At 51.0% G+C, this 10560-nt stretch overlaps 1 protein-coding gene across 1 annotated transcript; it reads right to left on the bottom strand.

The window, feature by feature from the left end:
* Positions 1–1312: 1312 nt before the first annotated feature.
* On the bottom strand, positions 1313–2269 carry LOC132334794 (olfactory receptor 14C36-like). The gene has a single exon (XM_059860941.1). It carries the CDS (start codon positions 2140–2142, stop codon positions 1393–1395), a length of 750 nt encoding a protein of 249 aa, XP_059716924.1. The 5' UTR covers positions 2143–2269; the 3' UTR covers positions 1313–1392.
* Positions 2270–10560: the final 8291 nt, after the last annotated feature.

The following is a 10560-nucleotide window of genomic DNA, read 5'->3' as shown; positions in this document are numbered from 1 at the left end:
GTGCCGCTGGCAAGGGAGCAGCAGGAGGCACTGCAGGAGCCTGCAGACAATTCCTGCAGCATTTGTAGGATGATCCTGCCCCCCAAGGGATGTTCCCATGGTGCCAAGGCAGGAACTGCAATGGGGAGTGGGGCCAGATAGGAAAGGGCAAAAGGGATGGGCTGTATGCAGAGGAGGGAACAGGGCTGGGAAAGAGGAAGAAATATGTACAAGTGAAGAGTAAAGAAAGCAAAGGTGAAGCCAAGGAAATGCTAAGGGCAGTTTAGGGGTGGCTGCCCGGCAGCCCTGGCTCTGAGCAACAGCGTCTGCAGTGGGACAGGAAACTCCCAGCTGATGGGAACAAACTTTCTGGCTGACTGCAGAGGCCAGAACAAAGCTGAGTCATTTCCCTGCCATTCCCAGCCCTTGCTGGCCCCAGGGGCTGATGGCATTTGTGCTCCCTCAGGTTCATGTCCCCACACCAACACCATGGGGGTGCTCCTACCTGCTCTGAGCAATGCAAACAGGGGCTCCTGAGCCAGTGCTGCCGTGTCTGTGCCTGCAAGGATGTGGCACCTCTGTGAGCTGGGGGAGAGGCCAGGGCTGCAGAGGTGGGGATGTTGTTGGCAGCTCCATGAGGACGCTCTGGGACGCTGCCCTGGGCTGTCCAGAGCACTGGGGATGGATCAGCCCCTGCTCTGCTGCTCCTTCCCATCTCCCCCAGGGCCCTTGCAGAGCACCAGCCATGCTGTTTGCCCCCAGCCTACCCACAGCCACCCTGGGGCTGCTCATGGGGGTTTTCTGTGCTCAGCATTGGCCTGGGCATGTTCTTGAGAGAGCCTGGGCAAGGAGCCTGGAGCTCCCAGGGCCTGGCCTGAGGTGTCAGCGCTGCCCCAGCAGTGCCCATGGCCTGTCCCTGCTGCAGCCCTGGCACTGCCACCCCCAGGGCTGTGCCCGGCCCCGAGAGCACTCAGGCCCTACAGCAACACCAGGGCAACCAGGGCAGCGGGGCAGGGCCACGGGAGCAGCACTGGCAACACCAAGTGCTGCTGCTGCTGGGCACAGCTGCTGTGCCAGCACTGATCTGCCCCCAGCTCTGCACACAGACATTGCTGCTGCAGCTCCAGAGGAGGCAACAAAAGGAATCTCCAGAGAAAACTTTGCTGGAAGATGCTTTAGTTCATTTAAAGACACCAAGAGCGCAGCCCCTCATTGACACAGTCTGTGGCCATGGGGAAGGTGGAGAGAAACAAAATGAGATATGGCACAAAGAATTACTTTTCTCTGTGGATAATATGAAAAACCTAAAGCAAAGGAAATAAAACCCTACAAGGAAATGAACAAGAAGTATCAAAGATAACTTTTATTACAAGTGGTTCACAGAAATTGGCCAGCCGTTTAATGTCTCCAAAGTTATCCAGTCATCAGTCTCCACACTGCAGCCTTGAGCTCCTGGTTCCTCAGGCTGTAGATGAGGGGGTTCAGGGCTGGAGGAACCACTGAGTACAGAACTGACAGGGCCAGGTCCAGGGATGGGGAGGACATGGAGGGGGGCTTTAGGTGGGCAAATGTGCCAGTGCTGAGGAACAGGGAGAGCACAGCCAGGTGAGGGAGGCAGGTGGAAAAGGCTTTGTGCCTTCCCTGCTCAGAGGGGATCCTCAGCACGGCCCTGAAGATCTGCACATAGGAGAAAACAATGAACACAAAACTACCCAGTGAAAAACTGCCAGTAACCACAAGAAGCCAAAGTTCCCTGAGGTAGGATTTGGAGCAGGAGAGCTTGAGGATCTGGGGGATTTCACAGAAGAACTGGCCCAGGACATTGCCATGGCACAGAGGCAGGGAAAATGTATTGACCATGTGCATGAGAGCATGGAGAAAGGCACTGGCCCAGGCAACTGCTGCCATGTGGGCACAAACTCTGCTGCCCAGGAGGGTCCCGTAGTGCAGGGGTTTGCAGATGGACACGTAGTGGTCATAGCACATGATGGTCAGGAGATAAAATTCTGCTGAGATGAAGAACAAAAAGAAAAAGACCTGTGCAGCACATCCTGTGTAGGAGATGGTCCTGGTGTCCCAGAGGGAATTGTGCATGGCTTTGGGGACAGTGGTGCAGATGGAGCCCAGGTCAGTGAGGGCCAGGTTGAGCAGGAAGAAGAACATGGGCGTGTGCAGGTGGTGGCTGCAGGCTACGGTGCTGATGATGAGGCCGTTGCCCAGAAGGGCAGCCAGAGAGATGCCCAGCAAGAGGCAGAAGTGCAGGAGCTGCGGCTGCCGCGTGTCTGCCAAGGCCAGCAGGAGGAAATGGCTGATGGAGCTGCTGTTGGACATTTGCCGTCTCTGGACATGGGGTTCTGCTATGGGGTAAAAGACAATGAAAAGTTAGAGGAGATACTTGTAACCAAAATCAAAGCCATTTCTCATGCACACTCCCCTGGAACACACAGCCATGAGTTCTGGTGTTTTCTTTAAAAGCTTTCCCCATACCTCTGTATATTCCAGATATGTCAGCTGGTATTCTTGGATATCAGAAACTCTCAGCATTTCTGCTGCCCGCAGAGAAAACAGAGCAAGTTTTGTGAGGTAAAGTGATGAGTGGAGAGTGAGGGGAGATGGTCTGTCATTCTGACCTGTTCAGAATTTCTCTGGGCTTTAAACTTTCTCAGGTGGAGGGTGATCACCTTCCCATGCTTCCCCAAAAATGTCTCCAGGTACTGCTTAGAGCAGATGGATCCACCACTGCCCAGCTCCACATTTGCATCCAATTTGTTGCTCATTTTACTAACCCAACAGCATTTCCAATGACAGAACACCTCTTCCTTTCCCCATCAATCTTATAACGCAGAGATGCTCTAGGACCCTGGACTGAAGCTCCCAGCTTGGACTGAAATCTCAGGGAGACTTCCAAGTCTCCTTATGATGGCATTGGATTAAGGGAGATGCAGCTCCTTCCCTGGCTGCACTGACAGAGCTGGGCACTGGGGACAGCATCACCCTGAGCCAGCTGTGCCCCCTGCCAGAGCCCCCAGGGCCGGGCAGCTGCTCCCAGCCCTGTGCTCTGCAGAGGGAACTGGGCCCGGGGCTGCAGAGCATCCAAGTGCGTTTATTTTCTCTCACTCCCTGATCTTCTCTCTTCTTCCTGGAGACTTTCCTCCTGCAGGTGTTTCCCTGTGCCTGATCTCTCCTTGCCAGCACTCTCAGACTCCAAATCTCTGTGCACTCTTCATGCCCCTACAGAACCCTGCCTGTTTGCAGTGCATTGGCTGGGGGCAGGTTCTGTTTGCAGCTTGGAAAAAGGACAGGTAAGACTGCCTGATGGGTCCAGCAAAGGTAATGTTGGTGCAGTCCGTGGCAGCACAATAGGAATCTCCTGTGAACCTATTGATCACTAAAAGTATCAGCTTGGATGTCTCAGGCACTTGTCAAAATTATTAATTAATAATTTATAATCAACCTTGACTGTTTTTCTTCCCTTCCTGCCATTCTCCAATAGTAGGAAACTGAATAGAAAGTCTTAAGAAATTTCCTCATTTTTATCAATATCCTTGTCTTGGAAAGATTCTATGACTGATCAGAACCCCTCAGCATGTCAGAGCTTCATGAGCATTTCCCCTCCCCTGCACCAGAAATACCCAGAGTTGCACTCACAGAGTCTGTAGGCATTGGGATGTTCCAGCTTTAGGAGATGGCTCCAGGAGCTGCAGCTGCACTGTCCTGCAGCCAGAGGTTCCTGTGCCAAGGGCTGGCAGTGATTGTGCCCCAGGCACTTCTCAGCAGCTTCCCAGCCCTGACTGATTGAAGCTCTCTGTGCCTCTGTGCTGTGCCCGGGGTGGCTGCAGGCAGTGCCCCAGCCCTGCTGGGCTGTGCACAGGAGCTGCTCCTGGCCAGAGCTGTCTCTCTGCAGCTCTGCCCTTGCCAGGAGCTGCCTCTGTGCCAGGAGCCCAGCCCAGCTCAGCAGCACAGACACAGCACAAGGACTTCAATGATCCTCTGGGGCTTTGTGCTGAGGCCCTGAACATCAGTCCCTGAGAGGGAGGCTGAAGAAATCTCTCAAGAACTCCAAGTGTCAGAATTCAACTCCAAAGTTTCTTCCACTTTTAATGGGTCCCACTGAGGGACACCACTGAGAAAGTGTCCCCAGGCCCCAGGCAGAGCAGAGAACTGGAGGCAGTGATGACAGCTAGGGACTAAGAGAAGCCAAGTCTTGGTGCCCTGGGGCACAGCAGGGTCTGTGCCACCAAGGGCTGGGAGGAGACACCTTGTCCTGAGGCACTGGGGCCTCCTGGCACAGCCCCAGCCAGGCTGGGCACTGTCAGCCCCTTGTCCTGCCCTCAGCATCCCCCCATAGCCCACATCCCAGTGGCCTCAAGGATCTGCTGGAAGGAGTCCCTGGGGAGCCTTGCTCAGCAATGGCCCTAGGGGGTCCTTAATGCTCCCAGGGACTGCAGATTTTTCAAAGGACTTTGGGTTTTGCTTTTGCCTTGGAGTCCCTGAAAGGTTTGTGCAATCATCTGCCCCAATTATCTGCTTTAACAAGTCCCTTGAGATCTTTGCATTGACACTCAGTGGGGCTCATTAATGCTTTGAGATACTCAAGGTATTTAAGGTACTTTGGATTTTCCTTTCCACCACGAGTGTCTGAGAGGTTTTTGTGCCATCCTGGTCTCCAGTTCTCTCCTCCAAGGAGTCCATGAGGAGCCTGTGATGGGGATGGACCTTAGTGGGACCCATTAATGCCTTGAGACACGTTGGGGTTTTCCTCTGACTTTGATTTCTGGAAAAGTTTCTGCAATCTCCTCTCAGGCCCTCAGGTTCCTGGGCTCAGTTTCAAATGCACCATGGGGTTCATTAGGATCAAGCAAGTCCTGACCAACCATGGCTCTGCCTTGATTTCCCTCTGGTCAAGGGACATTCATCAGGAAGGTTTCCTGCTGCAGTTATGGAGAAATATTGCAAAGACCCTCTAGGAAATGTGGATTCCTATTTTAAAGGGTGTCTTTTATTACTGTTCTCTTTGGAGCAGAGGTGATTGCAGCATTCAGTGACGGATACTCATCCAGGGACTCTCCTGAGGAAGCCTGGCCTTGTCAGAGAAGCTGTGCCTTGAGGTTTGGCGCAGTGTGGACAACCTTGCTCCATATTGCCCAACCCCATGTTGTCTTTCCTCACTCACCTGGGACCAGCTTTGCTCAGAGAACTGGCTGCACACAGGCAAAGAGGGGTTTTCTTCCCTTTGTAGCAATCTAAAACTCCTGATTTTCCCCACTGAAAACAGACACCCTCCTCAGGTGTGTGCCAAATCCAAGCTGCCACCAAGGAGGTTCCCCTTCCCCAAGGCAGAACAATGCAAGGAATGAGTTAGACACACAGGAAGTTCTACAGTAAACAGAAATCCAGAGTTGGCTGAAGACGGAATGAGACCAACTCCTGAAGGACAGACAAGCTTTGAATTCCTTGCAGTTCAAAGCCCCAAGTGGGTTACTGGGAGGTGTGTGAGTAACCCAAGAGTGGGGGGAAGGGAAATGCAGAGAGCCCTGGAAGTGCTTCAGTGCAGACAGGCTGTGGGGAAGGGCACTGCAGACCTGCCCTGGGCCCGCTGTGAGGGTGTGCCACGGCAGGGTGGTGGTAGGAGTGCTGCAACCTTCCCTGAAGAAGTGTTCTTAAAAGACTTAAAAGAACGTCCCTGGGGGCACAGGAACATCCACAACTTCGCCTAGTGATTTCAGCTCTTCTTCGGGGGGCTTCAGGCAATGCAAAGAAAGGAGATGGGGTCCTCACGTGGAGTTCCGAGGAGAGCTTTATTGCTTCCATCGTGAAGGGATCCAGGGACAAGACAAACCAGGGAAGCAGGGGAAACAGGGGTTTATATAGGGATAGTGAGGGGTGGGACAAAACACTAGGAGCAATGGGAAGAGGGCACAGGGGGAGAGCAAAGGGATGGGCTACTGGGATACAAGGGATTAACATAAGACAACAAAGGATTTTGGGGGGTGATCCTTTTACTCACCTGTAAGAGATGATCTGCAGTTTCTCTCATTTGCTTCACGACCGTCACAAGAACAGAGACCGGGACCACTGAGGACCCTGATCGGAGTTCTGGCCTGCCTGGTTGAGGTGGATGCTTGCCAAGTGATTGTTTGCAGCTGTGTCTACAGTGCATTGCTCCAAGTACATTGCTTCAAGGAGCGACTCGCCCTAAATGCATACACCTGCCTGACAACAATGGCCCTTGAATTTCCCCACCTCTCGGCCAAATGAACTTTCAGGGGTAACTTTGGTGGTCCCCCATGGAAAATCCTTCATCTCTTTCACGACCACTATGACGGACAGAGATTGAAGCCTCCTCCCAAGGACTGAGACTGAGACCCCTATAATTCTGACACAGGTGTTCTGGCCTGACTGTAGTGAGCCAAGCGTTGCCTGCAGGTATGGTCGTTGGACCGAGAAAACAATTGGTCTTGCTCACTGCTGAGAACATGGACTGTCTGTAGCTGTTTTCAATACCTGTTCTCCCCTCAGTGGTTTCAACAGACTTATTCTTCATTGTCTTTTACCTGCTCCCCCCTCGACAGAGGGCTATAATAGACCCCTGACTTAACCAAGACTTTGAGATTCTCCCCAACATGACAAGGTGAATTTCCATCAACCTGGACCAAGAGGATTTTGTCTCTACATTTGGTAGCCATATCCCATTTCTCTCTCTCTCTATCTTTTATCTCTTTCCTAATCTCCCTATCATATTTGCTGTGGTCATTCAAGAAAAGGTGTATTTGTTTTTGATCAATACTGAAATCCCCTCCATGTTGATTTTTGCACTCTGAGATCAGTTAAGAAACCATCACGACCCCTCACTTGCACGAGCAGATTGTGACATCACCATAACAAAAAGGGTTATGGCTTAGGGATCAGCCCTCCAGGGGAGCGCAACAAACTCCTCAGCTTGTTCTCAGGCCCCCACAACTCTGCCTTATATTTTTTTAATTAAAAGGCCTCTCTCAGAGACCTCACGAGTAAGGTCTTGAAACATTTAAGCATACATAAAAAAAAACAATTAAAAGAACCCAAAAAACATTTTTCAGAATGGCAGCAATCCGCTCCTTGAGTCCCCAGTGTCCCAAAAGGCCTTCCAACCTCTTTGGGTCTTTTTCTTCCTTAAGACCATTCACCAACTCCTGCATCTTCTGGATGTGGGCGTGGATGCCTTTGCTGTGGGTGGTTAGATCGAAGCAGAACAGGTCCTTGAATTCCTCACAGCCGTGTCCATGGGCTAGCAGTAAGAAATCAATGGCTGCTCGATTCTAGAGAGTGGCATGCCTGATGGTCTCCTCATGTGTCAGGAGGTTACTCAGCACTGCAGATGTTAGGTTGGCCTGCTTGCCAAGCCAACACTCCAGGTGAGAAAGCTCAGCGAGTGCTTTCGCAGTGGCAACCCCAGGTAGGAAAAGGGACATTACCACCCTCTTTTTATGTGGCCAATCAACAATCTGGCTGTCACAAATTTCATCTAATTGAGCGAGCTCTCTTTTTTGGTGAGCCAATTCATTTTTCCTTTGCCAGTCGTGAATTGTTTTTGAGTTTAAGGTGAGGATGGTAAGCAAGGGTGCAAGGACCTCCCTGCAGGTGGGAGGGGATTCCTGCCCACACCCTGCCCACACAGATCAGGAACACGCCCCTGTGGGGAGTACTCTGGGGTAGTGAGTGGTCACGGATAGTGTGCTGCTGGTATAATTGCACCAGTTAATTGAGTTGTAAGTTTTATTGATGGTGAAGCATCTTTCAAGTAGATGGATTTTTGATATTCCCACACAGGCCATGGTTTGCCTGTATGTCTGTAGTAAAACTTAATGCAATAAGTGGCCTAGGAGCACCCCAAAAGTTCCAATTCTTGGGGCTCCTCTGGTGCATGTGGCAAAATCCTTGCCCACTCATCCCATGTGTCCACTGGGCTGGGTTCCTTCCCTGTGAAGAGGCACTCATTGGGCTTTAAAGGAATCCCTACCAGGCATGAGGCCAGCGGATTGCTGGCGCTGCCCATGGACAGGCACATATTGTCTTGTTGGAGGGTGTTGGCAATGGTGATCCAGATGTTCTCCTAGGGCTGTGCCACCAGCCATGCATGCACTGCCATTGGTCTCACAAGCATCCAGAAGACCAGGAGAGTCAGGAAGGCTTTGCTGGGGCAAGAGTTGCTTGCCATTTCCATTCTGAAGCGGTGGTACTTCTGTCAAGGGTTTTAAATAAAAGTTTGCTACTTCCTTTGGGGAATGGTTTGCTCATTTATTTTTCCTCCCTTCTCCTTCTTCATTCTTCCCCCTTAAAAAAAAAAAAAAAAACTACAAAGAGGAATGGATAAAAAGTATAGGGGAAAGCTTAAAGGTGAATAGTGATTTTTAGGGAAGAGGGGAAGGGACTAGAATATGCAAGTAAGTGGGGGAGAAATAGGGTTTTGAGATGGAAAGAGGTGGGGGAAAGGAGCTGAGGGAAAAGTTTTGCTTAGGTGTCTTGTAGCTTCTGTGCCAACTGGAGTCAGGTCTGGAATCTTGTTTGTTCTATGACCTGGTGACGAGATGGTTTGGCCTTTGGTGTGGAGGTGTTCAGCGCCGTCTCCAGGTGTTGGTTTGTTGGTCTTCAGGTCCTGCATGATTCTCAGAAATGTGTGTGTCATCATTTGCTGGACCAGTGTTTGCCGGGCCAAGGTATGGCTCGATGTTCTTAGCTGGGAGCCACTTGGGGCCAGATGGTGCTGACATGCAGGCATACCCTCTCCCCCAGGTGATCAGTGGGAAAGGCCCTGATGTTTGTTGTGTTTCAGGATCCTTGATAAGCACCAGCGGCTTCTCGTCAAACTTAGCTTGGGCCAAATTGGAGAAGTGCCAGAGTATAGGGGAGTTTGGCTCTGAAGCTGAACAATTTAGGAAGTTAATAACATACAGAGCCTTACAGAGCCTCTCAGTGGGGGTTATGGTCTCTGTTCCTCCCTACTGCTGATCAAGGACCCTCTTAAGAGTCTGGTGGGTCCTTTCCATGATTGACTGACCTTTGGGAGAGTGAAGTATACCTGTGACGTGCCTCACCCCGCACCGATTAAAGAAGTCTGTCAACTTGTGGAAGGCATAGGCAGGCCCGTTGCCACTTTTAATCTGTTCTGGAAGTCCTAAAGTGGCAACTGCCAAGGAGAAAATGCTGAATGGTGTGTTTGGCATTTTTCCTGCGGGGGCCGACACAAACATTACTCCCGAAAATGTGTCTACAGACACATGAAAATACTTTGTCCTCCCAAAGGCTGGAACGTGGGTGACATCTGCCTGACAGATGTGGCAGTTATTTAATCTTCAGGGGTTGACCCCAGATCCCATGGATGAAATTTGTTAAGTTTGACAACTGGGGCAAGTGCCCACAATTGCCCTAACTTGTTCTCTTGATATCTTGAACATCCTCATTGAAGCTGGCACATTTTTACGGTAGAAGGCGTGGGATAGTTTTGCCTGTGCAAAGGTTTCAGTGACGTAGGCGGTACCAACCGGCATGGTTAGCGCATCCACTCTCCTGTTACCCTCCGTGATGGCACCTGGGAGGTCAGTGTGTGACCTCACATGCGTGACATGGTATGGTAGCTTTCTGTGGGAGATGGGGTATATTAGCCTAGAAAGCAACTTATATAAATTTGGATTGGAGACTTCCTTTAGGAAAGAATGTTCAGCCCTCATAGCTACCCTGGCAATAGGCCGAATCGGTGACCAAACTAAAAGGCTCCTGAAACCTCTCGAAGGCCCTGATGACAGTTGCTAATTCTGCAATCTGTGGTGATCCTTCGACCACCTAGACATCAGACTTCCCACTTCGGTGTCCTGCGGTCTCTCCAAGTCATTACTGACTTATGGGATTTTTCTGAGCTATCAGTAAAAACTGTCACAGCTTGGAGAGATGTTCTGCTTTGAAGTAATTTAGGGACCAAATTGAATTCCAATTTAAACAACTTGTGACTAGGTAGATGGATTGAAATTTGGCCCGTGTAGCTATCCTGGATGAACTGGAGGCTCTAAATGGTTTGGAGCAAATGCTCCAGATCCCCAGTGGTTAATGGCATGTAGATACATGTGGACTTACACCCCCCAAGAGAGCAGAGGGGAGCCCTGGCCTTTTCTATTAGATGGGCCATTAGCTCCTGAGGAGTCATAATGGTTTTTGAAAATTGGTTGTGTGAGAAGACCAACTCTATTATTAGAAGTGGGTTTCTCAATGTCTTGTACTGCTGAGAGACAAGGCCATAAAAGCTTGAGGCCTTACCTAAAATGGTCATCAAGAAGTGCAGGCTCAGCTCATAATGATGTGCTTGTCACAATGACAGGGCCTCCTGGACCTTGGCCGTGGATCCTCGGGTCTCCGGCATGAGGGTCCGCAGTGAGTCGAGGTCCTCACTCCCACAAAGCAGGTTGAACAGGGCGGGCAAGGTCCTCAGTTGTGATCCCCAGCAGGGAACGCACCCAGCTGATGGAACCACATAGCTGATGGAGATGGCCTAGGGTCCTTGGGTCATCCCTGATGGCGAGCTGCTGGGGCACGATGGTTCTCTCACAAATC

Source organism: Haemorhous mexicanus, chromosome 16 (assembly GCF_027477595.1).
Source record: "Haemorhous mexicanus isolate bHaeMex1 chromosome 16, bHaeMex1.pri, whole genome shotgun sequence".
Classification (NCBI taxonomy): Eukaryota; Metazoa; Chordata; class Aves; order Passeriformes; family Fringillidae; genus Haemorhous; species Haemorhous mexicanus.
This window is presented reverse-complemented; position numbering and strand designations above follow the sequence as displayed.

Excerpts from the sequence above, each read along its gene's own strand:
- LOC132334794 (XM_059860941.1), bottom strand. The coding sequence starts at position 2,142 with ATGTTCTTCTTCCTGCTCAACCTGGCCCTCACTGACCTGGGCTCCATC.